Below are 17,193 nucleotides of genomic sequence, written 5' to 3'. Positions count from 1 at the left end.
AGGCAGACGCCAGTTCACGGGAGAGCTCATGCCGCCTCGTGCTCTGCTCGCGCAGGCCTCCAGCAGGGTTGTCGCGCGTGCAGAAAGACTACAGCTCCCACGATGCATGCCGGCAGCGGTGGCGTACTTAAACTAGCTGTGAGATTGGTCCGCTCCGTCGCCAACTGGTTCCCAAAATAGTATGCAAAATGTAACTGTCCAGCACATGGCTATAAACAGTCCAGCGGCGCGTGCTTGCCAGACCGGCAGGCGAGATACAGGCTAAACACACAGAAAAAAAGAACTTGGGCGCATCGGTGTCACGGTGTAAGATACACTCTTTAGGTGAGGACACGGCGGAGTTGAGCGCACGACGCGAGGAATCAGACAGTGTTCGTTCGACGGGAATCCGAAAGGCTGCATTATTCCGTGCCTGCAGAGCCGTGTATGCGTGCCTGCGGCTGACAGTGTGGCTGGCGGCCAAACGATGAAACTGTGTGAGAGCGAAAAAAATTATCTCGTTGCCATGACACCCCGGCATGAGCGACAACCTCGCTGGAGCTCTGCACGTGTGGAGCATGAGGCGGCACGAGCCATCTTTGAAAGTGCCCACGGGTCGACGAGTCATCTGCCGGCGCCGCTTGAAATCATAGTGAGAGAGAGAGTGAAAAGCGAACTTTATCTGCTCTGCGCGAGGAGCGCTGTCCTCACCTGAAGAGTATTATCTTACACCGTGATCGGTGTATGACATCGCGAGCCAGGGTCAAAAAGTTCTTGAAACGCTTTGTGAAGCGACTGAACTGGTAACAAATAAGCGCGCTGTGCAGGTTCAGCGTGCAGACATTGTCTTCTCTGCTTTAGCTCACTTCACCAACTTTCTGACACGGCAGATTTTTCACGTACCAGGGTCCCTTGCGAAAGAAAGCCCGACGAAAGAAACCTAAATAATCATTACTGAGCCAAGCAGTCTTTGAGTTAAATAGGGATTTTTGTAGGAGCGTATGATTTAAACCCAAACAGGAATGTCGATGCGTTTCAGTTTAGAAAGCGCCATATCTGCATCGACGTGGGGACGGCAACACACGACGTCGCGCGACCAAGGCGACTGGTCGCGGGAGCGCTTCAGCTCATAAAGTAACTCTCACCGCGCAAAAACGTGGTTTTGTTTCACAGCATGACGGCATGTCCGGCACCTGGCACACTAACGTTGGAGCGTCCGCACATGCCCACGTCAATCATTGAAATTTTTTTAAAAAGACGCGAAACGAGATTTTTGAGACGACGAGAGCGCGAAACCCGAGACGGCGGGAAAAGCCATGCAAGACCGGATAGACGATTGATGCAGTATACGTTATGTTGGGTGGCCCCTTGTGCTACCTAGCTCACGCATGCTCAATTACGGTTCTCAGTTTAGTTTCAGTTTTGAAAGGCGACCAAAGTGGTCCTTCGGCGCAGGCTTGGCGCAGATCACCCATATTTTGGCAAAATGTAGCAGGATGTAGCAGGGTTAGCTCCTTGGCGCAGTTTGGCACAATTGGCGCAGCAATCACATCACTGCTAACACTCTGAATACTGTACGATAAGGTATGAGTGTTGGCCTATCCATCAAACGACATTGTCTACTTTGCCCTCCTACTTTGGTGCAGCCTTCTGTCGCATTGATTGCACGGCAGATTTGATTCCCCCTAATGCCTCAAACACAGAACTAAATAGCTATCTAGTTGCGTGCAGAAGCACCAGGCACAACGATTTGCCTAATGTGAAGGATGGTATGAACTGGTGTGAAATTTAAGGTAAGGAGTCAAAGGTATACCAAATTATATTCTACGGAAATAATGTTGAAACAGAATAATATTCAGCATTGAAATTGATACTGCCAAGTGCACAGCTAGCCAAGTAGGCAACGCCCTTGGCTCCCATGCACTAGAACATTTTAGAACGTTGGAGAACCGTGTAGCTTGTTCATGTTCAGAATGTATACTTCCAGGATGAACAAGTTAGAATGTTCTAGACTTCTAAGGAAGGCTCAAAAGAAGCTGCGCCGTGCCATACGGAGTCAGTCTTTTGCCAGCGCTTGATTCTGCTGCAGCGCCGACATCGACGGCCGTGGCGCCCAGTTATCATACCTTTATTTTGGCACAAGTTTGCCCCTATTAAATCTTATTTTCGTCCCATTTTTTCCCGCCTTATCGTCTGCCATTTGTGCCCAAAATGACTCATTCGCCCTCACAGACCCATCAACAAAGATTGATTCCAAGCTTGGCAAAAAGACAGCTCTTTGAGGAACCTGAAACTCAGGTCAGCCGCCTTACCCAGGGACAGGCTCCTGAATTTGGTCTGCTGCTGGACAAGCCCAGGCCGAAGCAGACGACGATAGCCGACCGGTTGCAGAACCCAGCCGCTTCTACCATCGTTTACCTGCCCGTCGCACCATGGACGGCAGCTCCGTTCCGTGGCAAACAATACGAAGACATCGAAGACTGGATTGATCAGTACGAACACGTCGCCCGCCACAACAGCTGGACCGATGAGCAACGCCTGCAAAACCTTTATTTCTCGCTGGAGGGGACTGCCAGGCACTGGTACAAAAATACAGTCTAAGCCCATCACAACACACCAGGTTACAACAGACATATGGATATAACATTTTGATTTGTGAAGTTTGGTTGGTTTTACTCTACATATCATTGACTCAACTTCATATCTGCATACAACATACTCCTCTTACAACAGACCGAAACCTTGGTCAAAATCAAGGTCTGTTATACTATTCAGCTTAGACTGTAATGAGTCTTCTTTGACATCAGGGGACTTCTTTAGGGGCGAGCTGAAGGGGACGTTTGTGAACCAACTTCGCCGAGAGAGAGCCGAAGACCTACTTAGAACCAAAACCCAGGGCCCCAACCAGAGCATCACTGGCTTCGTGGAAGTTGTTCTGCGCCTGAGTGCCCATGCCGACCTTCACGCAACAACAGAGAAGTTAAGAATCCTCATGCGAGCCAGTTGCTACCAGCGAGTATCCAGCGTTGCCGGCCTCAGGCCGTCTAGCGCTAGGTCTTTGCGAGATCATTCGTGACGTCGTCCGGGAAGAGCTCGTGGAGCACCTGCCTGCTCCCAACCAGCCGGCTTCGCTGTCGATAGCCAAAGTTGTCCGCGAAGAAGTTCAGTGGGCAATCCAACCGGAGGCTCCTGCCAGCGTAGCAGTGGCCGAAGAGCCCACCCTGACCTGCGCCGTAGTAGCTCGGAGACCAACGCCAGCTGCCCGGCAGTACTTGACGCCGCCTCGACGTGACCTACCAATGCCACAGACTTTCCCACGTCGGGAAGGGCAACTCCAGCTCGTCCGCTTCGAACAACTAGCGCCTAGTAAAACGGATATGTGGCGCTAGGCCGATCAACAACCGCTGTGTTACAGTCGAATCTCGTTAATTCAAACTTCTGGATAATTCAAACTACCGTATTTACCCGAAAATAGGTCGACCACGAAAATAGGTCGACCCCTATTTATCGAGCCCACCGAGAATAAAAAAAAATAATTCAAATATAGGTCGACCTTTCTTCTTTTTTTTTTTTTTTAAGGAACAGGGGAAAGTTAGGGCAAAAGAAACAAACCTTTATTTACAGCACTCTCAGCTAAATCACAGGGCGATGTCAAAAAAGCTTAGTCAGCTTGGTAGACATCCTCGCAAATTGGCAACAAAACCTCACTGACACCGTTGTAAAATGAATGACGACAAGAAGAAACGAAAGAAGGTTGAGACGGGCGAGCGACGAAAGATCAAACACAAAGACACGAGCAACGCTTCCAACCCCGTAAGCAACACGCGACCCACCGAAAAAAAAAAAAGTACCTCCGTTTTTTTGTTTTGTTTTTGTTTGCGCGTTTGCGAGGGAGAGAGGAATGGAGCGCATAGGAGGGCAAAGTGCAAAGTGCATGGCGCATCGCGTTCCTCAAGGTTCCTCTCCCTCCTCTTCCCCCCTACCCAGCGAGGGGAACGCTACAGGCGTGATGGCGAAACTCGACGCCCGAGGAATGTGCGCGAGAGCCGTAGCCGGCGGACACGGGCTGTCGGCTGCTGCTGTTCGGTTGTTTTTGTGCATCAAAAGCTTTTTGAAGCAAGAAGCCGCGTGGCTCTACCGGGACGCCGGCTAGGTGATTGATAGCTCCATACCCTCGGTAGGGTTTAAAATTTTGGTCGCGAATTAGGTCGAAATTCTTTGGTCACGATTATAGGTCGACCCTTAATTTTTGACTACATTTCCGAAAAAAAAGGTCGACCTATATTCGAATAAATACAGTAACATGCTGGTCCCATCCTATGCATTTCTATGGGACAAAACTCCCAGTAATTCAAACTTTACTTTGTTCAAACAAATTTTTGGTCCCCCTCAAGTTTGAATTAACGAGATTCGACTGTACCAGTGCGGCGAGGCCAACCACGTCTACCAGAGGTGCTGTAACAATTGCAGCGCTGTGCTACGCTATGCATTTTCCTTGGCTTCCCGATAAGATTATCTAGAGCAGCATAGGACTGTATTTCTTTTTTGCCCGGTCCCGGTTGGCTACAGGGTCCTTAAAAGCCAGATTACTTTTGCAATAAATGAACGTTGTCTTCCAGCAGCAAAGAGTCTGTCTTTTTCTCGGTAGCCGTTCTGTCGTCGAACTGCCGGAAACGTAACAGCTGGTGGCAGCGGTGGCGGCGTTATGGAACGCATGTCGACGGCGGCCTGGTGCCCGATTTTGTGAGAGCACGATTTCCTTGCTATCACCGGGAGCCTTAGCTGATTGAAATTGGTAGTAGTGTGATCTTTGACGTTTCAAAGACCAGGCAGTCATGAATCTCACGTTGTTAACTAAACCCAACCTCGTTATGCTGGCTGAAGAGCTAGGCGTAACCGGCCAGAAAGCAATGCACAAGCAAGAAAGTTTTAAAGCAATATCCAAATGCGGGGCAGCAGACAATGAAATAGAGGAATGCTGGAAGGTGGTATCTCTTCAATTGAAAGAGTGTGAAATTGAGTTGAGGCTAAAAGATTTCCAACTTCACAAACTCGAAGTGCTGTGATGCTGCATCTGAGGTAGCCACATGCTGCGAAAACTTCGACATGTTTCGTTTTATGCAGACATTTTCCATTAGCAATGGCATCATCTTGTACCTCATCAACTTCGAAAGGAAGTGTGCAAGTGCAGGGTTTGGAAAGGACACTTAGTCGCAACGGCTCCTGACGTTGCGCCGAAAACGAGGCTGCGGACATCATCGCACGAATGACTGTCGAAGAGGCGCGTGACTATGACAAGGTGAAACTTCAGCTTAGTGCAAAGATGTGGGTAGTTTGTCCAGAGAAGCCTTAAGACTGAAGTTTCGTAAAACAAGGCGTCAGCAAGGGAGTCGTACTCCGAGTTTGCGTACAAAGCCATGAGCTTTCTTAAGAATGGCTGAAAAGTGCAAAAGTCTATGAGGATAAACAGAGTGTCATTCAGCCGATTTCACTTGAACAGTTCTACCAAACTCTTTCGGAACCAATGCGCCTGTGGTTTCTGGATACGCCAAATGTAACCACTCTGCAAATGGCAGCTAATCTAGCTGACAAGTAATGCTCCCGTAGGGTGGATAGTTTGTAGGAACTGCAAAACAAACCTTCCAGACCGTACAGAAAGTTTCAAAAAGGCTCAAAGGAAACAAGCATGGCAAACGCGTCCAAGAAGGCAGCGCAGCCCCAAACGGCCAAGAAGGAGGAGCCAAAAAGTTCAAAGAAAAGAGTCCGTTATTTTGCTATAAGTGCCAACAGCCAGGGCACATGGCAGCGAGCCGCCGGCGAGCAAGTGTGTCTGTTAATCTGCTAACAGAAGAGAGTGACTTGCTTCTGCTGTACACATACGACATGATTGTAATTGGCATCAGCTGCAAAGGGTTGCAAGACACAGGTGCAACTTTCTATGTCATTCCCCCGTCATTCATCCAGCCAGAACATTTCACAGGTTTGTGTGTGTGGGCGCGGCAGGCACTCGAACCAGAGACAAAGTGCTTGCCTGTAGCCAAAGTCGAAATGGAAGACGCCTTCGGGAAGTTCCATACGGAAGCCGCCACTTCCTATAAACTCCATTGGAGAATTCCTAACATTTTTTCTGACAAGCCGACGCGGGGACTACAAAATACGGGAATGGAGCAAGACATAAAACCCATCATGGTGGTAACAAGGGCGCACACCAAGCGAATGCAGGAGGCTACCATGACTGATGCTGTCGCGGTATCAGAAGAAAATGACATGAGCGAGACAGTCACCGCCGTTCCGTCCGTGTCTGAACCAGAGCTTGAAGATAATAAAACCGCAACTTCGCAATCAAAACGAGAGCTGATAACCCGTCAGCAAAAACCTTCAGCTTTTGGTGAGGGTTGGTAAACACACACTGAGAAAGGAGCAGGCAGAAGATTTGTCACTGCAATCATCCCGGGAAAAAACAATGTAAAGGGAAAGGAGGCATTTCTTTTGTTATGAAAGACGGTCTTTTGTACTGAACGTTCAAGAAGAAGCAAGGTCCATCTTTCGAACAGCTGGTAGTGCCGCAGAAGTATCGTACAGCGCTTTTGGGCTTGGTTCACAGTGACAGTCGGGCTGATCATTTCAGAATAAACAAAAACCAACAACAGGTTGCTAAACGACTACTACTGGCCAATGTGCTACAAAGACTCTGAGAACTTGGTACGCTCGTGCAATGTTTGCCAAAGGACAGGTCGACCAAATGAGAAGGTCAAGGCACTTTTGGTTCAGGTATCCATAATTGGGGAACCATTTCGTAGGTTGGTGGTAGACATTGTTGGCTTGTCACCAAACACTGCAGCAGGAAACAAGTACTTGCCGACGTTACTTTGTCTTGCAACAAAGTTCCTGGAAGCAGTCGTTTTATCCGAGCTAAGTTCTACAACGGTCGTTAAGGGGGGACACTACCGAGAAAAAAAAAATTTCGGAAAAAAAAGTTGATTTTGAAAAATCTCATATTTACATCCACCAACATCTAGAGAGTATTCCCAAAAGGTTTCATTAGTTTACGCTGCATAGTGAATTCTTTATAAACTATTTTCGGTCCACCGATGCTAAAGAAAAGGTAGGGGTTGGAGCACTTTGAATGCATTTTTCTCCGTTCCACTTTTTGACACAAATTGCACTTTTGGAAAACTATTGTTTGTTAATGGGACAAGAGCAAAGACTCACTCATTGCTTTTCCTAACTGGAATTTTAAGGGCAATGCGACTATGTTATTGTTTTTTTTACTTTGTTGATGTCTTTTATAAAAGATGTCAAGATGTTGTTGACGACATAAAAGGCAAAAGTTTATTACATTTTTCACAGCAATGTTTAGCATAAAAAAAATTATTTGTTTTATTTTTGTTTCCACAGTTGCACTCTCCAGGCATTCTGCTGCAGATCTAGAGTAGAAAAATATTAGGTATTACATTAGTTTCCTAACGATAGTTTTCCTAAGCAAAGTAGGTGTGTTCCTGATAAAAACAACTATAATTTATTAAACAATTCATGGGCATAGATGAAACTTTGCACTGCATTTTGCCTTGCAACTGCCAGTATATAGCGTGAATTTCATTCATATTAGGCTATAGGTTCAAAAGTTGACCCACTTGGGTAGTGTCCCCGCGCTGCTTGGCGTCTTTTCGAGAGTGGGATTTCCTAGCGAGATCCAATGTGATCAGGATTCAGTCTTCACCTGTGCACTGACCGGAACATTATCACAGAAATGTCACATAGCCATCCACCACAGCTTCGTGTACGATCCGCAGAGCAATTCTGTGGAGAAGTTTCACTCGGTAATGAAGTGCATTTCACGTGGGCTTTGTTACGCTTTGTTAGTTGCCATCCATATCCCACCACTGCCGTCCCCATGCTTGCTTCTACAGAAGTTACTAAAGGAGACAATTGAAGGTGTACGGTTGAAGGCACAGCAAAAAAAAATGAATTAAAACAGGTGCTAGACTCGTACAAGGCCTTGTTTAGCCCACGTCCAGGTAGAACTAGCCTGTTAGAACATGACATTGAGTTGACCTCTGATCAACCTTTCCGTGCAAGAGTGTGCAGACTTTCACCTCGTCATAAAAGGCGGTTGAATGATTCCGTCCAAAACCTGCTGGATTTAGGAATAACTGTGCCAGGGGAAAGTGATTACATCTCTCCGATGTTCATTGTCGAGAGCGCCAGTAAAGAATTGCGACCATGCATAGACTACTGCAAACTCAACGCGATAACTAAGACAAAAGTGTTCCCCCTCCGAATGTTGAAGCACTGCTTGAAGAAATGTCGGCGGCGCGGTACAAGTCATTGCTAGACCTTGTGCGAGGTTATCGGCAAGTGCTTCTCACGGAGAACGCTAGTAAGCTGGCAGCTTTCATTACCCCTCTCGGAACGTTCCACCTGCGTGTCCCTTCTTTTGAACTGAAGAATGCGTCCTTTGTTTTTTCCAAGCTAAAAAGCTCAAGGGTGCCGAGTCTTTCGCAGTTCCCTACCTCGATGACGAGGCTATTTTTTTTAGTAACTGGGAGCAGCACTTACAGCATGTACGAGAAGTGTTTGCTAGGATACAGAAAGCGGGATTAACTCTGAAAATGGCCAAATGTCATCTCGCCAATGCTGAGGTTCAGTATTTGGGTGATGTTGTGGGCCAAGGGAAACAACAACCGTCCGAAATAAAAGTTATGGCCTTAAAGAATTTTCCTTTGCCGGAAACAAAGACAAACTTGTGTTCTTTCATCGGTTTAGCCCAACTATTACCGAAATCACATTTCTAATTTTGCGCATGTCGCGATCCCACTCGCAGACGCTCTTCACGAGGCAGAGCCAAATGTTGTGCGCCAGACCGAGGAACGTAAGAACGCCTTTCTTAGGATCAAGGAGCTTTTAGCGAGCGATCCTGCGCTCGCTTCACCGGACCACATGTGCACCTTCATAGTGCGGTGTGATGCGAGCGACCGTGGTTTGGGCGAAGTCCTCAGTCAGGTGAACGAGAAGGACGAGGAACATCCCGTTGTATGCGCCAGCAGAAAACCAACAACACGTGAACGGGCATAAAAAAGTCAAATTTGGGGGTTTTACGTGCCAAACCTACGACGGGCATCTGGCACGCCCCAGCGGAGGACTGAGGATTAATTTCGACCACCTGGAGATCTTTTGACGTGCAACCGAAAGCTCGGTTACACGGCGCCTTCTCCGCAATAAGCCTCCGTCAGATTGCGGGCACCTTGGTCGGGATTCGAACCTGCCACCTGGGGATCCGTAGGCCGGCGCTCTCGCCTCGGAGCCACCAAGGCGGCTACGTGAACGGGCATACAGCACAGTAGAAAAAGGGTGTGCTTGTACAGCATGGGCTATCGAAAAACTCTCAAGCTATCTGAAAGGATCTTCGTTTATTTTCGAGACTGACCACTACCCTCTCGTTGTGGCTAAATCAGATGTCAAACAAAAATGGTTGTTTAATGAGGTGGAGTTTGGCACTCCAGCAATTTACTTTCACGGTGCGGCACAAGGCAAAGATCATGCCAATGCCGATCGCCTGAGCCGCATTCCTTAGTGCTCCTGTTATGAGAGAAAGTCCCCACAGAATATATATATAGCGTAATATCCCGAGTCATCGCCCACCCCCCTACCGCCTGAAATTCATTAAAAAAGTGGGGTGGGCCATGTCTCGGTGGGTGAGCACAAACACTTGAAAAAAGCGGAAAAAAACGCCTATTTTTCTCTGCGTATCTAGCGCTGATGCAGGAGATACATCAAACTCAAAACTCGATTTAGTTTCATTGTTTTATAGAAAAAAAATGTTCACGAAAGAATATTTTACTATAGCGAAGTCCGTTGCTTGCATACGCGCTAGAAACACCGCCGGTCTGCATATAGCGCGGCCGTTTGTTCCGTGAAAGAATGTCACCACTATGTTCTCCTAGTTAGTAAAAAAAAAAAAAAAGAAAGAAAAGTTTACAAGAAAATAGAAAAACCGACCAGGCGCAACGAGCGAGCGAGCGGACCAAAGAAGCGACCAGGGTTACCAGATTGGGCTATTAATAGCCAAATTGGGCTACTTCTTTTTTTATTTGGCGTCAAAATGTGGCGGTTGGCTATGTGGCTATTTTTGGGCTATTTCATATCATGACGGAGAAAAATAATTCAACATGACAAACATTGAGACTGCGGGCAATATAAGGGGACACGAAGACACAGAGGTCTCTATTATTTATTTTTCTTGTGCTTGCTTTAGGGTAGAGAGATAAAAGACACTTTAGGATGGACACAAATCAACAGTCCATTTTTTACGGATTCCTGCTTTCAGGGTTTTCTGTGAAGATGCATAGGCATGACGTCAGGACCTAGATTCAGTTCTAATGGCATCGCTTCTGTATTCATTGTCGCTTATCTTATGCCTCCAAGTTCACACAAAGAAGGACCTTGCCCCTGCATCCTCCTCCCTGACCTTTCTTTTCATCACCCTACCATTTCCTAGGAAAAAGGTGGATTGGGAGGCTACATCTAGGTCAAAGCCGTGCAAGGGCAACTCTTCGATATTGATGAAACGAGTAATCATGCCGAATTACGCATCACCCGAATGCGCGGACTGGGAAACGAATGTGCTTCATGTACGTGCATGTGGCTTCGGAAGTGTTTTTTCTGAATACTCTTGAACAGTCCTCGCTTTGCGAGAAGGACAGAATTGCGCTCTTGGAAGTATGTCGGAGGTTTGTGATTGCGTGTATCAAAAGTGTGATGAAACGCCTCCCTGCGAACATGTAGCTTCTCAACGATTTGTTGTTTCTCAAGCATGGCAGCATCACACAGTTTTCTTTTGACAGTTTTTACAAAGCGTTTTCGCCTTTTATACAGACTTCGGTGATCTCGGCCATGGAGTCCGAGTACAGGCTTCTCCAGACGAATATCAGAGATCTGTCTGATGATTGTTTAGAGCTATCTTGGAAAAATGTAAGGGAGGCAAGAAACAGCTCCGGGGCAGCCATGTTCCCATTGTTCTCTGCGCTTGGCACCGCGCTTTTGACACTACCCTTGTCAAATGCCGCCGTTGAGAGGGTGCTTAGTTAGGTGTCCCTCACGAAGTCGGACCTCAGAAACAGAATGTCCCATTCGACCCTGGAAAGCATCCTGTTTGTGAAGTTCGCATTCCTTGGGAAGAAAGAGTGCTGCAAGGACTTCAAGCCCACAGAAGAATTTTTTGTGCGCTTCAACTCGTAACTGATGTATGAGGTCAGCCAGCCCTGCACGAGCGATTGTTAACTCTATGTGACTGTACAAACGTGTGTCAATACTTAAAAATGCCGATACTTTTTTGTGTGCGTTTTTCCAATAAAATGTCTCATATACATTTCAAGATGTTGCTGTTCTTATAAAGCTTCTTCTACACAATATATGCAGATGCAGTTCCGGCTCCAGTTCCTACTTGCGAGAGCATAATTTTGAATTTTGTGGACCCTGACACTCAGCTGGATTTTGGCTACTTTTTGGCTATACAAATTTTTTGCATTTGGCTACTTTTGGGCTACACCGTTTGGCATTTTGGCGGTTTGAGCTAAACCTACCTGGCAACCCTGGAAGCGACCAAGAGCAATGCTGGGAAAGCGGGAAAGCCGGCGGTCGCGTTGGCAAATACTTTGGCGTCGGGCCAAGTCGGGCGCCTTGTCAATTGCAAGCTCTTGCGCAACTTTCTTGTTTCGTGGGTACATACGTGCATCCGTGCACGGCGGGCTATCAATGCACGGTTGGGACGCTCTACAAACGTCTGTGTAGGGCGTTCCAGCAAAGCTTTATTTACGCGTTGGCTTTGCCTAAAATATTGCACAACCGCGGTCGCGACGGGCGGGAAGAAGGAGCGGGTTCGCGGTGACCTTACTTCGGGGGAGACAGACTTTGACCTAACACTCTGCGGTTACATTAACAAACTCTTATTTTGTTATCTCCATCGTTTTCTTTTCGCACGGATACACGACCACTTTGGGGTCGCTCACGGAGGAAATGCGTAAACAAAAAAAAGTGTCTTTCCCTCCTTCGTTTTACTTTGTCACCGACGTCCTCCAACTGTAAGGTCCGCGGCCGCGTCATTCGGGTAGGATGAGTGTTCGCGGATCGCAGAGTCCGCGCTGGGGTATTTGAAGGGGTGGGCGATGACTCGTTGTTTTTTCGGAAATCGATATTGGCCCAAAAAATGGGGTGGGCGATGGCTCGGGGATGGGCGATGACTCGGGATATTACGGTATATATTGTTTTTAATATGCATTATTTTCACTTTGGTGATTTCGCTATGTTGAGGCTTATGGCTGCACTTAAATCTGTCGGTAAGTTTTGTTGCATTATTTTGCTCCTAATGATTTCAGGGGATCTGGCCTTGCTGAATTCTGGCACCAGATTGCTTCCGATGTCGTTTATGCCGCTCGCCCGCCGAGTCATTTCAGCACCTTGGCTTGCTGCTATCGTGCCCGAGGTGCAGACCGCACAGGTGCTTGAGACCTTTCCACCTCCCTCCTTTGTTCACCCCCCTGTCCTGACAGTATGGAGCTTCTGGAGCAGAGCAGCTTCCTGCCGTGCTTCAGCACCCTGGCCCAGTTGACAAAGTGTATAGAGCTGAAGATGCTTACATTAACGAGAAAGGCTGTCAGTGCGACGACGCGTCACCGCCATCTATTTGTGGCTCGTTCAGAGTGGATTCAAAATCCTGATGGCACTTTCTGGTTGCCAGACTTCCAGCGGTTCTGGCAAGATTGGCGGCTCCAAACTCCTTGTCGACGGTAGTGCCGCACGTGGTTCCGTACCAAGCCCTCCCATGGTCTTCCGGAAACGTTTAGTAGTGACCAGCAGCATATTGAAGGAATCTGCTAAAACATAGGAGCTTGTAGCCAGAAGATTTGTTTCTGCCGAGACTGGCTGATCTGCAGAATAACAGTGGACTACTTCCCAACCGGACAGCTTTAGAAGCTTAAAATAGGACTTTCTTTATCTTTTGCACTCAAATCGGGACACAAAATGAAAACCGACCCATGTAATGGCAATCACTGACTGTCAAAGTTTTATGCCAAGCACTGTTCGTCGAAAGTCTCCAAATTGTTTCATGGTCCCTATGACTGTCATAAAGCAGGCAGCCATTTGGGAAGGCAAGGAGATAACCTTTGCGGATAACCTAACAAGGTACCTTTGGCTGTGTTGCTCGAGGAGAACTTCCTGTTTCCGCAAACTCTCCTGGCGATCCGATTTCACTTGTTCTTCAAGCTGAGACAAGAAAGAGGTGGGGTGTTAACGTCTCGTAGCCTTAATAAATTAAAAGCAACGCGCAAAAAGACAGGGACAAAGAAAGGAGCACACGGGAAGAGCGCTGAACTATCGAGCGAACATTTATTGAAAGAACTGCTCGAACAAGAGACCACCGTAGAATCAAACAACACTGTACATTGACGACATGCTGCTCACCAGGCATCGATAAAATCCCTCTTTTCTATGAAGGTAAATTGACGGCTGGCTTACGCAGTGCCTCGCGCCTGCTTTTTCTATTGCGCCAATGATTAAGGTGTCTTTAAAAATGAGGTGACACAGGCAATATCTATAGTGCACATACAAGTGACCTCCGGTCATGCAAAGCAAGGGCATGCTCACGCATTCTTTCATTAACACATTGTCCTGACTGCCCTGTATAAACTCAGTCACATGGCAACAAGATTTTGTATATGACGCCCATTGCGCAGTCCACAAACTTCTTTGCGTGTTTGACAATGCATGAAAGCCCGTTGCCGTTTTCCCGATTTGCCTGATTTATGCGCGGGCATAATTGTGCTCACTTGCAAGACGCCGAGAACACCCACGGCGCATCAAAACAGTTTTCTACTTTTTTTAGATTGTGTGATTTCTTATGCAAGTATGGAATCACTTGGTGTCTTTGTCTAGGCTTTTCTTTTAGGTCCCGACATCAACTTTTTCAGGAGAGTTTGAGACACTCCGAGCAAAACTGACATTGGAACCCCCTCCCCTCTCTTGAAGTCGCATGGCCTGCGTTTGAAAGCTGTCAAGCACGACATGATGGCAAGACCCTTGCAGTGCTGCCTGGAGACAGGGCCATGGCAATATTTCTTTTCGCTAGTTTAGAATGTGCAGAGTCGTATGGGAAGATTTCCTTCTTAGATCGGGGGCTGTAGAACCAACACACGTGATGTCCGGTAGGTTGTAGCCGCAAATCCAAAAACGGCATGTAGTGACCGTCTTGAAGTTTGTGGGTAAACTTTAAGCCTGTGGAGACGCCCTTGTAACGTCCATAACATTCTCTACAGCTTCCCTCTTTCTCTCCTCTGTTTCCGAAAGCAAGAAATCGTAAAGACTGAAAATATGCCGTGCCCCAGGGATTTCGGAAACCGTAAAATCAGCCCAGAAAATGGTGACCTGCAAAATATTTTTCAGTTAGGCTGTAAATCGTTCTGACTGCTGCCGTTTGAAAAGAATGAAAGAGGCTGGGCAGGAAAGCGTAGGGGAAGACAAAAGAGCTACCACAAAAAGCACACTGACAAAGTAATATTTTATGCTCGCTGGGATGTTCACTAAGACACTGTCTACGAGGATGCAACTGCCCTCCAAAAATATTGAAAACTCAAAATATAATTTTGTTTTCTGCACCATGAAAACTTGAAAGTACAAAACAGCGAGAACAAGGACGGGAACAGGACATCTTTTCTTGAAAGATGTCCTGCTCCCGTCCTCGTCCTTGCTGTTTTATACTTTAAAGTCTTTGTATCTATCAACCAACACGCTCGTTTTCGATTGTCACAAAAGTCACCAGTTGAGAACTAGGCTTCTGCCGCCCTCACCCTTTGTTTTAAGACCATGAGCAGTGATGGAAGAGTGCAGAAAATATTTCTGAAGTTCTGGCCTACCTAAGGCAGAAATTCACTTTTAAAGTAATAGTATACATGAAAGTTTGAGCGCACAATCACAGAGGCCGCACACTGCGATGTCACGGAGCAACACGCTCATCTTCCAGTTTCACTGTGGTGTTGTTTTTTCTTCTCAGCGAACACAGAACTCTATGGTGTGGAAAAACTTTGACAATGTCTTAACCTGTCTCTAACCTAACCTAACCTAACCTAACATTTCAAACAAAAAAAAAAAAAAAGAAAGAAAGAATTGAACTATCTTTTTTTATGTGTTAGTGTTTCTTCAAGGTAAGTGTAACAAGATGGCAGCCTCCTCTAGGTCTTACCTGAGCAACCTTCTGCGTCAAAAAGTTCAGCCGAGTCCTGTACTCGGGAAGCAGACGACGCAGCGTTCTCAAGAGATGTTGGCTTGGCTCGTCGGCAAGGAACTTCGCCTCCAGTAGGCACAAGATCCTTTCAATCTCATCTTCCTGCAAGCAAATCACCTCGTTCACCAGACCCTTTTCAAAATTCAGTCTGGCCACTTTGATCACCATCATGATCCGAGAAATGGCATCTGTGCCTTACTAATGGCAATCTCTTGGTTACTGATGAAGCAAGACTTTGAAGATGCTTTTAAACAGATGATGCCAAGTCCATAGACTTGAAACTTTAGTACAGTGTGGCACATGAAATAAATACATGAGCTGTGCAAGCGTTAATTTCTAAATTGGGTCCAGTCAATCCGTTTGAGGCATACGATCAGCTCTGATGCCCCTTTACGCTTAAAATTTTATAAAAGTGTATACCAGAATATTTTGAGAAATAGCCCACCTAAAATTCAGAGAAAAAAAATTAACAGGGTCTCTTATATAACCCCACGATGCCTTGAAGGCAAAAAACCAAATGCCGAAGCATTAAAGGCAGACGCATCATTTACGGATGTGGCAGTACCCCTCCGCCGTGGCAGAGGAGTACCGCGTCGGACTACCGAGCAAAAGCTCGCTGGTTCGGCGCCAGTTGAGGAACAAGGGTGAAAGTGTTTTTGGAGGAATATTAAAATTTGCAGATGTCACGTAAACGCCTTGGTACCCTTAAAATGAATGCAAAGGTGCAAACAAGCTGGTGTACATTAAACATGATTCAAAAACCCCGAGACTGCAGAAACCCGAGACTTTGAGTGTGTGTGTGTGTACCAACATGGTGTACCAAACATGACTTTGAGTGTGTGTGTACCAAACATGATTCAGAAACCCCAAGACCTGCGGTCTTGGGGTTTCTGAATCATGTTTGGTACCTTTCGTTTCGCCGATGTGTTTTTGCCCAATAACTTTGAAGGTCGACTGAACGATGAGACATACAAGTCTTTCGCCTTAATAAGAAGAGGGCTAATTTTTTATGCAATCAAAAAAAGTTGAAAAAATGCTATTTTTTGATTATGTGATCTGCCAAATTTGGCACCTCAGCAAGGGGCAATGAAGCAAACACCAATGTCCTTTTCAGTCGGCAATATTCCCTTAGTTCCCGCCCTAGCTAACTAACCCCCTTTTTGCGGATGTCACCCTTGGCCAGGAAGCTGCACTTACTGAAACAGGGTTACCTTTCAGTGTTTTTGAAGAAATATAAGTTCATGCCAGAAATAGAGATGGGTTATCTTTCAGGGGAGGGGCATCTACCGGGCTATTACGGTACATGGGCTGGCACTTCGTTCTCACCAGTTCTATATTTTTCACCATCGAAACTGAAAGAGATTCAAAAAGAACTGTCCAGTCTCGATTGCCGCTGACTTGTGAAAGTGACGGTGCCCAATATAATGCTAGATGTTCATTACCGCCATTATATGGCAAAGGTCAAACTGCTATTCGAGTCACTACGTATCACTCAATTTCGGAAAGGGTCTCTCGGTTAATAAAATTCTGAAGTGGCAAGCTATCCCGAGCATTTCTGGAGGAAGGTTTCTGTAGCAAGTATCCACACGATGTAATGTTTCAGCACAGACCTGTAAAACTACGAAGGCACATTTCTGCCTGTGGTCATTGACGAGACAAGGGAGAGGCACCTCTCTCTCGGATGCCCCATCACCGGCATGCACCGGCTGCCTTCCGACGTGCTCTGTCTGCATGTGCGTGCCCAAAGGTCACGAGTGCCAAAGTGTTATCAAAGGTAGGAGGCTCGCACCGGAGGAGGGAATCCCGAGGACCCCTTGCTGCTCCCATCTTGTCAATGACCGTAGCGTTTTTGCCCGTCAGTTTGTTGTTCTCATCCTGATGTGCACATTGGCAGTTATTGGAGAGGTTTAGAATAGGGGGCCACAACACCTTGGGTC

The 17,193-nt window shown here is 46.8% G+C and overlaps 1 protein-coding gene across 1 annotated transcript in view; it reads right to left on the bottom strand.

Annotated features, from left to right (window-relative positions):
• The window catches only part of LOC8041957 (centrosome-associated protein CEP250), a 30,200-nt gene that overhangs the window by 9,776 nt on the left and 3,231 nt on the right, over window positions 1-17,193 (bottom strand). Inside the window, exons 2-3 of the mRNA XM_040214455.2 lie at window positions 15,215-15,358; window positions 13,166-13,242 (exon numbers count right to left, since the gene is read on the bottom strand). Coding sequence (XP_040070389.1) covers window positions 13,166-13,242; window positions 15,215-15,358 — 221 coding nt within the window. The remainder of the gene's footprint in view (window positions 1-13,165; window positions 13,243-15,214; window positions 15,359-17,193) is intronic.

Source organism: Ixodes scapularis, unplaced genomic scaffold, assembly GCF_016920785.2.
Source record: "Ixodes scapularis isolate PalLabHiFi unplaced genomic scaffold, ASM1692078v2 PGA_scaffold13__105_contigs__length_92229423, whole genome shotgun sequence".
Lineage (NCBI taxonomy): Eukaryota > Metazoa > Arthropoda > Arachnida > Ixodida > Ixodidae > Ixodes > Ixodes scapularis.
The sequence above is the reverse complement of the archived record's forward strand: the minus strand, read 5'-3'. Positions and strand labels throughout refer to the sequence as shown.